General features: G+C 41.9%; 1 protein-coding gene across 3 annotated transcripts; it reads right to left on the bottom strand.

Annotated features, from left to right (window-relative positions):
* Nucleotides 1–1,376: 1,376 nt before the first annotated feature.
* mbd1b (methyl-CpG binding domain protein 1b) lies at nt 1,377–17,752 on the bottom strand. 3 transcript variants are annotated; one of them, XM_084441152.1, is made up of 17 exons: nt 17,629–17,752; nt 16,452–16,906; nt 15,186–15,317; nt 12,145–12,271; nt 11,765–12,036; nt 11,547–11,623; nt 11,341–11,381; nt 11,076–11,210; nt 10,947–10,991; nt 10,661–10,696; nt 10,122–10,223; nt 8,708–8,872; nt 8,373–8,552; nt 4,616–4,684; nt 4,429–4,515; nt 3,967–4,077; nt 1,377–3,265 (listed from the first exon to the last, which is right to left on the bottom strand). In XM_084441152.1, exons 2-17 carry the CDS (start codon nt 16,814–16,816, stop codon nt 2,786–2,788), a joined length of 2,424 nt encoding a protein of 807 aa, XP_084297278.1. In that variant the 5' UTR covers nt 16,817–16,906; nt 17,629–17,752; the 3' UTR covers nt 1,377–2,785. The 3 variants fall into 3 exon arrangements, with proteins under 3 accessions (XP_084297278.1, XP_084297279.1, XP_084297280.1); XM_084441153.1 differs by having other exon boundaries at nt 8,373–8,531; XM_084441154.1 differs by lacking the exon at nt 1,377–3,265 and having other exon boundaries at nt 4,031–4,120.
* Between the last annotated feature and the right edge of the window lie 1,065 nt (nt 17,753–18,817).

Raw genomic sequence — 18,817 nt, 5'->3', positions numbered from 1 at the left:
GAATGTTTTCACTATCTATAGTGTATGCAGCAAAATATGCAAATAAAGCCTAGCCTTGTCATAGGACTGTATGATTGAACATTAAATTGTACTTGTACAATTTAGAAATAAATGTTACATGCAACTGATTGTCCAAGACTTGATCATTACCAGGCTACTAAAATTATTAAAAAAATGTGCTTGGTATAGGTGAAACGTAAATGCATAACAGTAGGAAACTGAAATAGCCTAATATAAAATTAATTTGTGGGGTTGAGGGAAAATAAACAATTGGTAAATAAAAAGACATTTAAAGACAAAATTGGACAAGCGTCAGTATCCCATTCACTTAATCCCGGTTAAACGTCAGCCTATAGCCTGGCATAAACAAACTGATCTGCATAGGTGCTGCAGACGCATCTGATGGTAAAAATGGGCTGTAAAATTAAAGCATCTATGTCTCGTGTTTTCAATACACACTTTGAAAACATATTTCTCTAGATAATTACAATATGATGGTGCATACCGGCTACTTGCCTGAAATGGGCGATGGCGAGGTCCAGGCTTAATCGCAAATTGACGAAACTGTCAATTAGACTAGCCTATAAATGCATTTTAGTTTTTTTCCGCTGTTTCAATGGCACGCCCATTCCAAATTGTATTTAAAGACGAAAACGACATAGTTAGGCTATTTAGAATCCTGTTTCCACAGTACATGCCCGATTGCAGAGGTCTCCATCGTGTTGTGTTCAATTGCAAAACCAAGGTGAAATCACAGCCACCAGCCTAGGTAGGCCTAGGTTATTGGATAAAATCCCATCTGTATCAAATGAACCACTGACCAGAATGCCCGATGGTACTCTTCTAATTCAATATGAACACCAATAGCCTACCAATTGCAATTCATCAGCTACCCCTTTCTCGCGCGTCAACAGATCTCCCCTCCCTTGCGTCGAAGCCTTGCCTACATCTCACTAGCCTTGCGTATACCATTTCCCTTGCGTATATCTCACTAGCCTTGCGTATACCATTTCCCTTGCGTATATCTCACTAGCCTTGCGTATACCATTTCCAATCCGTATCCGACCTGTCATCAACGCGTATTCACCTCGTAGGCTACCCGTAGTAGCTGTGTAGGCCAATGGTAAACTGTCCCAATCTGATGCTGTAGTTTTACTCACCAATGTTCCTCAAAACCTAATAGAATAACGTGGATTTTGATAAACACCAAACAGACTAAGAATTTTATTAAATCAAATGTTTTTGCAAAACAATTATTCATGAAATTAATTAATTTCGGAAACGTACAAATAGACTGTAGCCCAGATGATGATAATCGTTTAGAACAGGCAATGTCAACCTTTTAATTTCATCTTAGATATTAGACGTAGCCTGCCTCTAGCCTACATATGCACAAGATGTCAATCAAAATATCTCATAACCATAGAAAAACAAAAGGAAAGCTATAATTCAGAAAAAGACAGACAATTACCCTTCTATTACGGTATTTAAAACTTCTTTATATGCATGTAATCAGGGCTGAAAATTAACACTTGCCACCGGCCAAATGCTGGTAAAATTTCCAATTTGGCGATTAGATTTCGGAAGGTTATCTGAAAAATATATATACTTGGCCGGTAGATTTTTTCATCTAGTCCCCTTGGCAGGTGACTCACCGTGAGCCAAAAAGTTAATTTTCACCCCTGCATGTAATGCATATTGTGGTGTAGATATCTAGACTGCATAATTCAAATCAAGCAAGTCATTTGGATGTAGGCTACTTCTTATGGCAGTATTGAGAGAAGGCATAATAATTATAATTATAATTATAATTATTATTGTGTGTAGGACTATCTTGACTTCCAGTCACTGTTCAATAAACATCACTGAGTTAAATCAGTTAGTCAATCAGTTCAATTCAATCAATCAATGTGGTAGTAGTAAAATCAGATAAAGAAAATAAGTGATTTGCATACAAATGGTCTATCCAAACATTTCTGCAAAGTCATGCTGCAACTGGATACTAGACTTCGAGACCCCAGTTGATGAGAATGGGCAACATTTGCTCCACACTACTGTAACTCTCAACACAAGAGCCCCCCAGGGTTGTGTCCTCAGCCCCCTGCTGTACTCCCTGTTCACAGATAACTGCGTGGCCAGACACAGCTACAACACCATCATCAGGTTTGCAGACGATACCACCGGGATAGGCGGTAATGAGATGACCTACAGAGACGTGAGAGATCTTGCAGTGTTGTGTCAGGCCAACCACTTCTCTCTGAACATCAGCAAAACAAAGGGACTGACTGTGGACTTCAGAGGAGAAGCAGAGGAGCAAGCACACTCCCACTCAATTTTTAATTGTACATGGTACCCGTATACATATGACATATAAAATAACTTGGACTTGAATTTATTTTAAAGACAGAAACAATCCATTTTCAAAAGAAAGGGAAAAGAAAAGAAAATATACACAAATATCCCATTCACACAATTTACAATAGAATAGAGCCTACAATTAGAAAATCTTTCACTAGAAAAGGCCACCTTCCCAAAGAAACATTGAAAAACATGGCCAAAATATTGAAAAAACAAAGCCTTTGGTGGACCAACAATTAATTGCAGAGGTAAATGTGTGAATGTACGAACTCTCCCTAAAAACAGACATTGTGTGAACATACAGTATGAAATCTGCTGAGTTTCTCTTGGGAGACCAAAGAGTTACTGTCCTCCACTGTGGGATTCTCCTGTTAAGTCTCAATTGATCAATGTTGTCATACCAATGCTCCACTACAATAAGAACCTTTCAAAAAACCCAACCTAACGCTTTACATTTTCTACAACAGTCTTCGTCTTTAAGAATCAGAAAGTCACAAGTTGATGCTCGCTCAAAGATGAATGGTTCCTTGCTAGAAGGTAGCGCTGTATTAGGTACCCCCTGGCATACCCTGTACCTCTCCTCCAGATCCAACAGCAGATTCACCACTGTGGTCACAGAGGTCATGTGGGGGGCGTGATCCTCGTACAGCCGGTGGGTTTGGAGCAGAGGCTGGCCCTGTACAGCGATCTGATAGCCGAGGCCTGGGCTGATCTGCACCACGGTGTCTGTCATTGTGGATTTCTTGCTGCACTGCACCAGCAGCATCTGCGGGCCCTCCTTCATGATGGCATACCAAAGGGTGGGCAACGCAGTTGTCCGAGTGGACTCCAGCAGCTTCAGCAGCTCCATGTCCATGTTGCCCCCATTCCCGACAGAGGTTTCAGCCAAACTGAAGATCTGAGTGATCTACAGGAAAGAGCAAAGGGGAAGAAATTTGCGGTAAGTTTGCTAAAAGCGATCAATCTAGTTATCGGGCACATGGATCTAGTGAAATATGGCATGGTAAAAAAAATTGTTGTGGTTCAGAACGAATGGACTTTATCTTGCTTTTCTACTATTGCTGCTTGAGTTGGGACTATCATGGTGGCTTGTTTTGAGGTTGCATTTCAAAGGGTTCATTGTTTTAGATGAACTAAAGGTGAGGTTGAGAATAATAACAGATGGGATCGGATGGTTGACTAAGAAACAAAACTAAAATCTATATGGTAAGATTTCATGAAGTGGGTAAACCAAATGCAGAATACTCAAGAATGAAAATGGCCGGGTTTCCTGATAAAGAACCTTCTTAAGGAACCCTTCTTAAGCAACCTTTTGTATGGGAGTTAAGAAGTACTTTGGAGTTAAGTGCTTCTTAACTCGTTCGGGAAACCCGGCCAATAACAGTCAGTGTTCTCACATAACATGATAATGCAAATCATGAACAACTTGCGCAGGAGACGCATGGTAGCCATCTTTTGTACATGTAGTTAAAAGTAAGTATACCGCGGGCTTAAGGCGATTGTCTTTCAGGGCAGGGGCAGTTTGAAAACATCATATTGGTCAAAGTACATTCGTTCAAAGTCTGGCTTCTGTATGCAACAGGGCAGTGGCTAACCGGTCCTACATACCATTGGTGTGGCAACCTCGTCTTCTTCATCTGCATCTCTTGAGTGCAATTCTACATCTTTATGCTTGCTCTGTGTTGCTCCTCTACACACGCTCGGTGGCACACAGGGTACCTGGGATGGGAAGGGTGCATTTTCATATATTGCTTGTCTCAAACTGTTAGAAATTGAGAAAGAATAAACTTTACTACAACAGTACAGTAAGCACCATAATGACATCTCTTGTTGGGGGCTGACATATCATGAACTGTTTAACGACAGCAGGATGGAATCGTCCTGTCACTGTACCAAAGTGAAAATGGAGCCTTGTTCAAAGGTAAACACCTTTGAGCTAGTAGCCTGTAGCCACAGGCCAAAGTATTAGCATTGTCAATCTCTGATACAATAATGAAACAGGTCAAGCTTGAGAGGGTCTAGATAGAGGTATAGGGGTAGAGTGTGCTGGAAGTGAGAATTGTGACTCACAACTGAAGTGTTGTAATTGTTGCTGATACTGGGGGCACTGGCAAGAAAACCGTTGCTTCTGACATTGTCCACACCGCTTTGATCCATCTATCAATTGGGATAAACCAAAACAAATTAGAACAAATGTATGTTAATGTAACAGTGGCAGATCTTGTTGAGGTCTAAACCAGATAAGTTTGATTCAAACCTGGACAGATGGTTGGAGGTTCATTCCATAAATGGGCTTGCTCCTGATGGCAGGCTGAGAACGATGTCCCTATTAGAGCAACAAAACCAGTTTAGTCACTTCCAGTTCAAAACAGATATATACGTATATCTGGAAAAAAAACCTCTCGAATGAAATATAATTTCCTTGCTCTGCAACCCAGATAGACAGATATTAGGTTCTCAACCAAAGAAAATTTTGGTCGACTGACGGGCATAATTTTTTCCCAACCAAACGAATGTCTTTTTTCTTTTCTCTCTTTTTTTCTCCGAAGCTTACATTTTCAAATTAGGCAGATTTTTCTTTTGTATTCCTTAGTAACTAACAAGTAACTCCCTGTTCTGCATAAGTTATTCTTTATTTTATTTTACTATTTTATTAAAATATAGGCTAATTTAGTCTTTTTTATGTAGACCTGCTTATAGTATGGTATGCCGCTTGCACACCAACGTTTGCGCCAGACTAGGCTACATGATCCCATTTTCCGGGCCTAATAGCCTACATCCATCCAAATTATTTAAATACCTTAAACTGCATGCACTTCCATAACATAATTTAAAGGACAAGTTCGGAATTTAGCATTATAAGCCATGTTAAAGCGTTATTTACGATCATATACAACAGCCAACATCAACGTTTCGTCAAACGGTGCACTCTCGAGATGTAGCCCTTCGCCGCTAACACACTTAGTGGATCCATAGGTGCATAGACAAAAAAAAAAAAGACAAAAAAGTATGCTTCTGATCCGGTTTTAAATATAATTTATTATATAACTATTTCCACTTGCAGTACATACATTTGTAAACTTCCACTTGAACTTGACTGAGTTTGGAGGCTACCATAGAAGAAGAGCCTCTTCTGGGTCATAGGTCTACACAACAACAAAAACAAGTCGAGAAGCCTGGTATTTTATTGATAATGTTAGGTAGAAGTGTTTGTTGATCAAAATAAAAATGCGGATGAATCTAAACATCTCTGGCTTTGTTGTCAATACAAATCAATGGATATATAATATGATCAATAAAACCCAAATGGAAGCAAACTTTGTGGTGTTTTTTGCCAGAACATCAACGGACACCAGTGACCACTCTGTGAGTTTCCTGTCTTTGAACACAAGAGTGTTTGATGTTTTTGAGGGATTTTGTCTATGTGCCAACCCATACCTATAATGTTGTTGATTGATGGACAACATTTTCAGTTGATTCCATGCCGTCTCTCATTCGGGCATTATCGGCAAAGTAAGGATCGCCAGATAAACTAAACTACTCATCAGTCAGACGTATCCCTTTCGAACATGGCCATTTCAATGTGTTGTGTTGATAGTAAGATAATTGTCTACTCTTCTGTTCCTTGTTGTGAAGACAAAAGTGTCGGCTAGTTAAGTATCGCTCCGCCTCCCAATTTACAGAGAGAGCCAAATAGGTCAGAACAAACGAATGTGTTCAACAATAGTTGGACTTCAAAAATGATGGTGTAAAAACTCAAATGAGTTTTTGACATTTGAGTTGTGTGCACTGTGGAGTGTTTAAGTGAGTTTCCTTTGAAAGCTAGCCGTTTCTGCTGCATTGCGCTAGCATTTGCATGCCGCTAATGCCAGAAAAAGAGACAGCATGGACAGGCTGAAAATGTGCTCCTTCAATCAACAACATTGACCGGGTTTCCCATATTCATTTAAGAAGAACTTAGCGCCAAGTGCTTCTTAAGATCATTCTTAGGCCTCCCGTAAGAAGCAAACGGGTTTCTGAGATTGCTTCTTAGCCTAAAATGATCTTTCGCTAAGAAGGAGTTGTAAGAATGGGCTGGAGCGCACTCAACACCCTTCTTAGTGAACAAACGCTTGCAGATCAAAGCGTCAAGCCTGCTAGTCTATATTAATACAGTGCGCACTGTTCGTCCTTATTGTGTGTTACCCCTTTTTCTTTGTTTCATGCACCCCTACCCCTTTAGTATTTAAAATGAGGGAAAACTTGAAAATCTCACTACTGTATCTAATATGGTTCCATGTGTTTTAAATGTTTTACCGTATTTCCCTCTAATCAGAATTAATTCCTTTTTTGCTGCTCTGTAGTTTTTCTTGCTATTTGGTATATATAAAGCCCTACTGTCTCCTACTTTACCGCTTGTTTTATACTCTGTATATAAAGCAATTTGAGCTGCAGTCCATGTCTGAAATAAATAAAGTTGAATAAAGTTTAACATCATGACCATGATTATTCTGCAGCCATCCTACATCTGCAAGCATATACAGTATGAGATACAGTAGTTCATCACCATCAAATGCACACACCCAACCAATGCCCCAGCGCACATCAACAATATAGCCACTGTCCAACCCAGGGACAATTTACAGGCATCAGGCAACTGACACATGTAATTGAACTCGGCTGGTAACTAATCAAGGGAGGCTTCACCTGCTAGTCTATATCAAGGCGTTTCCCAGTCACACATGAGATACCATGACTGCTAGTTATCGGTCGCTATTTGATGTTTTCAGACATTATGCTGCAATGGCACTTTTGTGGGGGAACCACAATAGGCCTGTCACTGGTGTTTCATATTTGTAATGGGCAATGAGAGCAAGGCTATTTAATTTGTTTAGCACATTACATACACATTGCAAATTAATGGAACATAACGCTATCCTACATACAGTAGAATAGGTAGGCAGAACAGCAGGGGAATGGAAGATGTGTGGATTCAGCCCGCAATTAGTATTATAATCGCGTTCGGGCGCCTCATTTACCCGCGTGTTCATTTTTAGCGTTATTTTATTGATGGGGTGAGTAGGACGCCACCTCTTACATCAAAACTTCATGTGGAACAATCGATTAGCCTGGCATCAATTGATTTGTTTTCAGCACCAATGTGGTGGACAGCTCTGGTTAAGAAGCTTCTTAACTGCCTTCTTTAGTGCTGTCCTAAGAAGGCAGTAAGAACGCGTCTGAGAAACACTACTAACTTAAGGCTCCGTCTTAGTTGGCCTCTTCTTTGGAGAGATCTTAACTCCCTACGAACGATTTTAACTGGGAAACGCACCCATTATGGGTAAGTCATAAATGAGGCTCTATGTCCAAAATTCTGAACTACCCCTTTAAGGTTTTGATCTTAAATAAAAAGAACCAAAAACAATGAGAATAAAAAAGATTAAAACAATATATATTTTCAACTTGTAAGAATGCACAACAGACTTTCTTGTCGGCTTTGGGCTTCTTTTTGTCAGTTATGAAAAAGTGCCTTCTGCAAAAAATATTACAGCCAATACAAAGTTATGCAAACGGGGATGTTTGACATGGCATGACATATCTCTTAATATGAACCGTATAATTAGGAAAAAATAGGCAACTTTGCTAGCGGGAGAGAGAGTGGACGGTGCCAGAGTGACTGAGCACGGGTAGGGAAGAGAGCCCAGCACTCGGCAATCCTACAATCACACTCTGAACTATGAAATGATGTTCCGTGTTTAGGTAATTCAAATGCTCCCGTTTTGCCCGTCTAATTTATTAGTGCTATGTATTTTTGTCTAACAAAGTAGAAGCTTACTAGCTTTCAGCTAAGTATAAGCCTTGCGATTGCTTGACCAAAAGAATATTGGTCGGACAAGACAATTTCAACCAAACAATCGACCAGTCAAGCGATCAAAGTCAGATAGATATCAACAAAGGCACAGTTGGCACAAAAAAAGCACAAACGGGCAGCACAAGGCACAAGAAGGCACAATATACGGTATTGGCCACTCAACTGTTGCTTTGAAACGATCCTTTTCCTCTTCATCATCAGTCAACTCCTGGTCAAATTGTTTTCTTTTCCTTTGAGCTGTATTGCGGCTGTACGTGTAATGAGGTCTAGGCCTGCCAAACTTCCTCATCCCATCTTGGGTGTCAAATTCACCTAGACCAAACTGCCAGGGCAATAAGTGTCTCTGTCAAACACATACATACACATAAGAGCGCCATTGGAAGCATTGTTAGGAGGCTGTTCAAAAGCACCATAGACGGCAACATAAACACAGACAACAAACACCAGCATGAAAGAAGCCCTGATGTTTGCATAATTGGTAAAGACTTTGATTCTCACCATTGCTTGTCTCTGGCACTGACGCAAGCGACACTTCTGTCTCTTCTTATTGCTGCCTCCAAACTTGGGCTTGTCAATGCAGAAATCACACGTGCCACAGTCCCTCCTACTAAGACAAGCTTCACACTTCCCACATGAGCGCCGCTTACGTTTCTTTACCCATGTCTGAAAAACAACACATTATACTAGTAGTACAAACATTTATTTGAAGTATGATTAAAAATAAATTGTGCCAATTGTTAGAAGCTAGTGTGTCCAAAACATTTCAGCAGAAAATCCCCCAAGAGCAGCAGCAGGGAGGAATGAGGACAGAGAATGCCAGCAGGGGGCACTCGACGCTTATAGATACAGGCTTCACAGCGCAGAGCCAAATACAAAAGACAGCTACAACTGTGACTCTGTACAGTACATCAGACACCATCCATCCATCCAATAGTCAACTGAGGGTTCTCATCACCTATGTCCCCTCATGACTCACTGAAGCTCACCGAGGGAGTAATTGGTGTCCGTTGGTGTTCTGACATCAAATTCGCCGCAAAGTATGAATCCTGTAGGGTTTTATTGATCATTTTATGAAATCCATTGACTTGTATTGACGCGACCGTTGTAGATATGTAAATCAATCCGCAGAGGGAATTCAGGAAGCGGAACTACTTACGGTAGCTATTGTTATTGTTTATGTTGCTAGGCTACCTAGTTTGCGGAAGTTTACACACGTATGTGCTGCGACTAAATTGTTCTATGTTAAATATTTAAAAAAGCCTTTCCAGATTAACTAGAATCTTACTTTATGGCGAATTATATGTCAGAACGCCAACTAACACCTCGGTGAGTTTCTGGTCTTTGAAATTGAGAGTTTAACATGTTTTTTTAATGATTTTTCACAGTTCCCACCCACATCCATTGTATGACCAAAACGGTGGTAGAGCAATTATCAGACTTTCTCAAAAGTGCTAGTTTTGTCAATGTTTTGATCTGAACCATTGTATATGATCATAAGTAACCTTAAAACAGGGCTAAACAAGCAGTTTCCCTTTACTACTCCTTTAAGTCTATTTCAGCTATAACTTCAGTTATGGCTGATATAACATTACCACTGATTAACATTACTTATGGCTGCGTTAACGTTAGACTGATCTGCAGAGAGAGAATGTGAGCTTACGAGATCAGGATGGTCTCGAGGCTACTGGCTAGTGCTGGGAGTGTGTGTGTTGGGGTTGGTTATGTGCACAAGATCAATAGATGGACAGAGGAGAAAGCAGTACTCACATCCACCTCTCAGAGAGGACAATGGTAGGGGGAATACACATACTGTTCACATACATTATCTTTCTATTTGTTTGGCTGGCTTAATACGCTATTTACGACACACACACAGTGTGAGAGTTCGGTAAACACAATCCACTCAGCTCACCTCATAATCGTCATCATTATCGCCATCAAAATCCTCATCATCACCATCAACATCGACATACAGGGGGTAGTCTTCAGTCTCGCTATTTTGATGGATGTAGCTCTGCAGAAACAATGAAGGATATTTACATTAGTGTCATTTAGCTGATACCTTTATCCAAAGCGACTTACAATAATTGCATTTTACGTAGAAAAAGCAAATGTGCTACTTCTTGCCAGAACTCACAAGTGCATCTCCTTTCTAAAACAAGTGTCTAAGAGCATAATCTAGTGCTGAAGGCAAAGTGCAAGAATAGCAAACTAAAAATACAATAGGTGCTTAGGAGGATCGTGGTAGTACTTCTTGAAGAGGTGAGTTTTGAGCCTGCGGCGAAAGATGGGCAGCAACTCTGCTGTCCTGATGTCAATGGGCATTTATTTTTTAGTTTCCTGACGACATGTGTGATGCTATATTTTTGTTTTTCAATGTCATAAAAATTGTTTGATGTGCACTTTGTGTGATCTATCCTTTTAAGGCAGAGAAAGAAGATATACAATTACCTGTGATTCCTCTACATGTGATTCCACAGCCTCATGCTGTAGAATAAATGAAAAATATTTAAGTTTGGGACTCATTCTGTGAAACAAGTCAATATTGTATTTAAAATAAAGCTTAGTACAAAGTACATGACCAGCTTGGGAGATTGTACTTACTTATTACCTTTAGAACAGATGAGTGAGAGGATTAAAACCTCATTAGCCATATTGATTACCTACATTTCCTAACACATCTCTAAAGCTTTATATCAAAAAGTGAAAGACAAACCACCATTTATAGGTCAATCACCTTTCTATCCGTAGAATCAACCCATCTGGGACCATCTTGTTTGTTCTGGAAAACAGAATAAACATAGTTAAGCAAAGTACATATAGACTGTAATAAGAACGTTTCTTTACATTTTAAGTCAGTCAGTACCTTACGGATGGGGCATATGCATTTGCGTTTCCGGCATCGGACAGGTTTGTTTGAGTCAGTCCCATTTTTGCAGCTGGCACACATCCCACAATCTGCTGTGGTATGGCAAGCCACACACTGACCACAAGGGATCCACTGCAACATCAGGAAGAAGAAAGCTGTGAGAATTCCAATGAACTCCAAAGACTACCACTATCATCATTAATAACAATGATCATCAAACATAAAAAGGGGTGATGAGCGAAAAATTCTGATGTCAGATTACCTTCCTGAAGACGATGTGTCTATTGTCGACTGGCTTCTTGGCTAAAAAAAAAAATGGGGGGGGGGGGGGGGATTAGTCAACCTAATCAACACCTTGATCAGCATATGGAGCAATCGTCAATATCATTCATGATGTCATTTCTTTATTTTTTTTCAAGTTTTTTTTTTTACATGCATTGAACATTTCGTGTTGATACTGTAATATACCTCTGCATTTGGGGCAACATGATTTCTTCCTCTGTTTTTCAGACCCCTTTGTCATGTAGGAACTGCCACACTTGGTGCTGAAACAGTAATAGAACCACTTCCTGACACTCCTCTTTGGTTGAACATTTTACAACATAACAATATTTAATTACCTAAAATAGAATTTGGCTCATTTGTGATAAGAGTAGGAATGGCTGAATGCTGGGAGTCCTACTCACCAAAGACGGACATCTGATGCAGTCTTCCCATTGACGGATGACGTTAGACTGTCCTTTACTCCGTCTTCCGAGGCAGGACTTATAGGGGCCAGAGCGGACTCGGGGTCTCTGCTTAGGGTTCCTGTGGGGCTGTGACCCTGACGGGTCAGGCTCTTGTGGTTGGGCTGGCTGACTCTGGAGACTGACAGTCTGTGATGGAAGTCCGGACTGTCTGCACGTTCTCCTCTGTCCATCCAGCTGGACTCAGAGGAAGGAGAGCAGTCCCTCTGTTTCTAACATCATGCATTCCAAAAGACAAATTCAGCATTGTTAGAAGATATTTTGGAGGGCTGGAGGAGGGTTGGAGGGATTTTAATCTGAAGAACATGGTATTTCATTACCTTCCTTCGCCCACGAAATGGGACATCTGATTTCAAAAAGATTCCCTTTTTGAACTCGAACCTTGACAAGTCTATATCTGCGACTTTGGCAAGTTCGACTCTGCTTCTCACACGTTCATTCTTTGGACTGTAGAACACATGAACACAGGTGTAAGTAATACACATTAACATTTAGTTCATAATTCTGTTACTGTGCACATTATATATTTAAGTGTTCTATTCAACATAGAACTTGAAAATAATCCAATTGGTCTACATCCACACAATGGCATCAAGAGTGAGTTAAATGGACAGCCACACTGCACATTTCTATTTATGAAAGCTGCAAATTAAACATTAGTGGCAAGCTCAAGGATTTCAGTTTCAGTGTCTTTGGCGCCACCTTTCGGCAATAAGCAGTAATTGTAGGAGTTAATTTTGAAACAAATCAGTGTCTTGTGAGTTTTTTTTCAGAGTTAATTTCAAAACCAAATACAAGCCACCAGCCACGTCAACGCTGCTAATGAATAATGTGTGGGGATGTCACCACAGACACTCAATTCACAAAACTTGGCAATGCTACAAATGGAAAGGCTTTCATGAATAGGGATTTAGCCTGAATCATCACGGTTATCTCAATCGGCGATCGGTAGCGACGAAACAGATATTTATTTATATGAAAATCCTCAAGATTGCCACTTTAAAGTAGCAATTATTAAGCTCCCATTGTTTTCTATGAAAGCCCATACGCTGGCGCCGTGTTGGCAGCCGCCAAAAGCAGTTGACAATGTCGACCGAGAATCCATTTTGATTCGGCTCCTTTCGCTTCCTAATCAATAATAGAATTCTAACACGAAAGTAGCGCCTACAGCATGCTACGACATGTCGTGGGCACTACTGCATGAGGTACATTGAGTGAACGCTACTGCATGAGGTTATGCTACTGCATTAGGTACACTACGACATGAGGTACATTGTGTGAACTATACCCGGCTGGCACACGACCGACCTTCAACTTTGAAATATAGTTGGATTAATGTCGTCGTTTCAACCTTGAAACAATATTGAATGCTCAATGGTTGAAAAAGGTTGATAAAATACTTAGAAATCAACATTGAAATTCTGTTGAAGATCTGTACTTTGATGTACAACGTCAACATGATGTCTTCAACCTGCCTTATAGCCCTTTAATGCACAATATGGGTAAAAATGTTTTGCTTTATATATATCTTTGCAATAAATAAATTTTATTGGTCACAAATCCTTATTTTGCGCTTGCACAAAGAATGAGATTCGAATTTCCTTTCGTGGACATCCGAGGATGTCCTATTATGGACACCGTAGTTTCTTTGGAAATTTTGGTGCGGTAAATGGTAAATGGACTGCTCTTATATAGCGCTTTTCCACCTTAGCGGCACTCAAAGCGCTTTACAATGGCCTCTCATTCACCCATTCACACACACACTCACACACCAATGGCTGTAGCTGCCATGCAAGGTGCTAACCTGCTCATTGGGAGCAATTTGGGGTTAGGTGTCTTGCTCAAGGACACTTCGACATGTGGACAGTCGGAGCTGGGACTCGAACCACTGACCCTTCGATCATTGAACGACCCGCTCTACCAACTGAGCTACAGCCGCCCCTGTGCATCGTGTGTAATGTTTGTCTCGCACTAGCTGGACGTAGCTAGTATCTACTTATATACAAGCTGAGCAATGTGACAGTCATTCCCTTGTTGTCCAACTTTGCCGCTACTTGTAGATTGTAAGGTTAATATATTGTTTAGCTTGCTAACCAAGTTGGTTTTGCTTTCGTGTTTTAACATAGGCTACATCCTGGGTCGTATTGTGCTGCAGAGGTTGTATGTTTAGAAAACTGAAAACTGTTACCAGCCGGCAGATTGACTGTGAATGCCTTTTTCTGTAGCATTGCTGTATAGAGGTATGTCATAAAATGTGTTTGTGTGTGTGTGCATGCCAGTGCCACAAACACTTATTGTTCACATTATTGTTGGATTGATGTTGTTGCTATTTGTACAGTTGTCAGTGTTGCAACCCCATTCACTGCTGTTGTAGGCCTGCATTTGCATCTTTGATTCTAATATAAAATAAAATTGTAAAAAGTTCACGCCTTTGTTCTCCGTGGCTACATGATTGAAAAGTAAGAAGTTGAAACAAAGTTGCAGTTTCAACAGTGATGCAAAGTTGACTCAAATACCTTAATTTACCCATGTTGAAAAGTAAGCCGTTGAAACAAAGTTGGGATTTCAAAGTTGATTCACCTTTCAAATTCAACACATATTCAACAGTGATTGTAAGACCTTAATTGACCCATGTTGAAGAGTAAGATGTTGGAACAACGTTGCGATATCAACGTTAATTCACCTTTCAAAATCAAAACCTAATCCAACGTTGATCCACAGTCACATGACGTTGAATCACCCGTGAATCAACGTTGAAATGCCAGCTGGGTAGGCATATAACAACAAATTTACTGAAAGATTGTTTCTTTGTAATTTACTATGACAATAAATCCACAGATTGACAGCTACACAATTAAACACGGATGCCGCCCAGGTCGCTGTCCTATATGCTGTTTTAAAGAGGCTAACCGCTAACACTATAGAGAGAAACATAACGGCTCCTTGCCATAGACCTACTATTTTCTCACAATTTTTCTCATAAAGTATACGGTTTTGTTATTTATTTATTTTTCTTAATGGACAGCAGAATGTCCACCCTCCTAAATGTTCATTTTATTGAGACAGATGGGAAGCTCAGAGGTTTTACAGAAAAGAGGGTAGAACAGGGTGAAAGTGTGCCGGCACTGTGGGAAGAACCTCAAACGCAAAGGAGCATGTACTGTAGGCCAAGATGCTTGAGGGGTTTCACCCTTACCCTCATTCCTCACAAAGCAGGCACATCTTCAAGAAAAAAAAAGGCACAACAACATGGGTGTGCGGTCCATTTGACCGTTGAAAGATTAGCCTTTGGGTAGGTGTAACTACCCTTGGTCTAAATGAAGTAGGCTTTAAAGTAGTGCCTGAGTGTTGTTTTTCTTACCTCATATAATAAACGTCTTCCTGGCCCACACTGGTACCTGAACGACGAACAACCACTTTCCTTTTCCACCCCTCTCCAAGTATGGACCAGTCCTCCCATCCATCGTTAGGGTGTCGTCTTTTCCTTTTATGCCTGACAAGAAATAAATGTGAAAAAGAGAAAAAGACAGTCAAAGTTTGTGAACTCCCACAGTTTGCAGTCTTGCTCTAATCTGTCAGGGAGTATGCATCACCATGACACTATTCAATTAAACATGTTAACACTATTCAATTAAACAACAATAATTAAACCATTCTTAAAAGGGCATTTGGGTCTTGTGTTAAATATGGCTTGCAATTTTATGTGGTTAACATAATTGACGTAGGTTATAAGGGTTTTTGATTCAATAATTTTTTTGGAATGAGCTAAACTTTCTACTGACACTGCATGATTAGAACAAAACTAAATATCTGCTCTACAAAAGACCAAATCTGAATAGCCAGACAGATTTTGAAAAATTAGATTCCACCTGGCAGTGTAGTCAGAAATACGTGGTGCTCTTGGGGTTTTGGGAAATAAACAGCTGCAAAAATATATCAAAGGTTCCAGGCACTCAATAGTAAATGGAGGAAGAAGAACTGAGCACTGTTAGTAATCAGAGTCACACTCAAAAAAACTCATAGGAAACATGAAAATTCAATATCCTCTCTCAAACAAGGAAGATTAAGGACATCCAGTTGATGGATCCAGTATGTTTCACGTTGGTTCAGTCTCCGGATCCTATCACCACCCCTCGTTAATGCTCTGATATGTTCTAATGCCTCTAAATTGTCATTATTGTTATGAATATGCGTGAAACGTCTAGCCATTGGATAATCTAGTTTCCAGTTCTGATGGTTTTGTTTTTTGCCACATTTACTTATCTTCTTTGTTTTTGATAATTGTATATGTCCTAGCAGCTTATTGGCTACCTGCTTTACCTCATTGCATACACCTGGATGCAGGATTGATAGCCTATATTAATGGGTTGTGGTAAGTCATTGTGGTAACTCATGTTTAGTTTGCCTTGATGAAGACCGCAAGGTCGAAATATGTTGGCTTTTTTATATTTTTCATAGCCATGAATCAATAAAGACTGCACTTAATCTACATTCTTCTTCCTCCATTTACTTTAGTGCCTATGACCTTTGATATATTTTGCAGATATTTAAAAAACTCCTACCCACATTATTATCAGGCAGTGTAATGTGCAAAGGCACTGAAAATGTCCAAAGTCGGTCAACATACACAAATGCATGCATGAAGCTGGTCCTTCTGCCGTTCCTTTCACTGCCTGCTACACTACCGCTCCTTTCGCTCTCTCCTGCCACGCTCTCCTCCTCTGCCTCTCTTCTGCCGTTCCTGGAGACGTCCCAGTTCAGTACATCATGCTCATCATTGTCCTCCTCCAGGGGCTCAAACCAATCTACAGAAGGCTCTTCGAGAGCTCTCCCTGAATCTCTTTCTGATTCCATGGGGATTGTTGTGGCATCATGCTGAGTATCAAGTCTGTCTGAGGGAGCCAAGGCTTCAGGTGGAGATGGAATCTCAGGGGTCTTCATCTCCTCTACAAGTTCATCCATTTGTTTGCTCCCCTCGCCATTTTCCTCCATTTCTTCCTCCTCAAGCTCTTGTTTAGTGGAGTTTTCCAGCAGTCCTTCCAGCAGTCCACTCTTCCAAGATCACTTAATGTAACCCATGGCCTGTACATGGAGGAGTATTCACAGGTTAGTTTACATGTAACATCTGGATGAAATATTAAGTTATGGGTTAGTTGGCTAGGCTATTTCATTCTTGCTGGGCCTCTGTGTTGGCATGGATTTCAAATTTGGTCGCTAGAACTTCATATAACAAAAAAATGGCATTTAGTTTCAGCGTTGAATCTTGCTAACTTAGTGAGCAGAGTATTAGCTAACGCTAGCCAAGTTAACGTTACTAGCTTGAACAATACCTCCACTCAACATACTGGCTTGAGATATTAATCATAAGAAACATCAACATGGAGTCCATTTTAGACGTATTAGCAAGATTAGTTAGCGGATGTCGGCTCGCTATCTAGCTATATAATGGATACGCGTAGCTAGCACAGCATTATTACAGTATTACAGTAATTCAAAAGACGCTTTTACCCAACGCGACTTTCAACGTAACGTGTAACGGTTAGTCAAGAGGACTACTAGTCATCAGAAATCATAAGTGCATGTCCTTTCTAAACAAGCAGCTAGCGCTTTTAACCAATGCTTAAGTAAACGTGCAGAAACAAATAAATACACAACAATAGCTAGCGTAGCTTACGTTAGCCTAGGATAAGCACTTAGCTGGCTAGTGCTATGTCGACAACATTCAGTGTTGTTTCCTTGAGTAAGCTTAGCTAGATAGCCACATATTAGTAACAAAAGGGGAAGGAACAAGTAGTTAGCACTACCTTCCAAGCGATTGTGGATCTGAAAGCGACGTTTGACCACATGGATGTATTAAACTCGCGTTTAACAGTTAAAGTAGCAAATGTCGTTGCTTCAGCCGTCAGGTCAGGTCTCATTCCGGAAGACATCGGTGAATAACCCGGACCTTCTAGTTCACGCGCGACTGCGGCGGGTTTTCGCTGAAGCGGGAGGCGAGCAGAACGAACCCGTGGTCCAGGGCAGGGGCGAGCAGAACGAACCCGTGGTCCAGGGCAGGGGCGAGCAGAACGAACCCGTGGTCCAGGGCAGGGGCGAGCAGAACGAACCCGTGGTCCAGGGCAGGGGCGAGCAGAGCGAACCCGTGGTCCAGGGCAGGGGCGAGCAGAACGAACCCGTGGTCCAGGGCAGGGGCGAGCAGAACGAACCCGTGGTCCAGGGCAGGGGCGAGCAGAACGAACCAGTGGTCCAGGGCAGGGGCGAGCAGAACGAACCCGTGGTCCAGGGCAGGGACGAGCAGAACGAACCAGGGGTCCAGGGCAGGGGCGAGCAGAACGAACCCGTGGTCCAGGGCAGGGGCGAGCAGAACGAACCCGTGGTCCAGGGCAGGGGCGAGCAGAACGAACCAGTGGTCCAGGGCAGGAGGCGAGCAGAACGAACCCGTGGTCCAGGGCAGGGGCGAGGGTCTGGAATGGGAGCAGGGGGCGAGCAGAACGAACCCGTGGTCCAGGGCAGGGGCCAGCAGAACGAACCAGTGGTCCAGGGCAGGGGCGAGGGTCTGGAATGGGAGCAGGAGGCGAGCAGAACGAACCCGTGGTCCAGGGCAGGGGCGAGGGTCTGGAATGGGAGCAGGGGGCGAGCAGAACGAACCCGTGGTCCAGGGCAGGGGCGAGGGTCTGGAATGGGAGCAGAGGGCGAGCAGAATGAACCCGTGGTCCAGGGCAGGGGCGAGGGTCTGGAATGGGAGCAGGGGGCGAGCAGAACGAACCAGTGGTCCAGGGCAGGGGCGAGGGTCCGGAATGGGAGCAGGGGGCGAGCAGAACGAACCCGTGGTCCAGGGCAGGGCGAGGGTCTGGAATGGGAGCAGGGGGCGAGCAGAACGAACCAGTGGTCCAGGGCAGGGGCGAGGGGCTGGAATGGGAGCAGGGGGCGAGCAGAGCGGACCAGGGGTCTGGGGCAGGTGGACCCGGCCAGAACCATAACAGTTGCCCCTGA

The sequence above is a fragment of the Borostomias antarcticus genome, assembly GCF_949987555.1.
Source record: "Borostomias antarcticus genome assembly, chromosome: 7".
In the NCBI taxonomy this organism is placed as follows: Eukaryota; Metazoa; Chordata; class Actinopteri; order Stomiiformes; family Stomiidae; genus Borostomias; species Borostomias antarcticus.
This window is presented reverse-complemented; position numbering and strand designations above follow the sequence as displayed.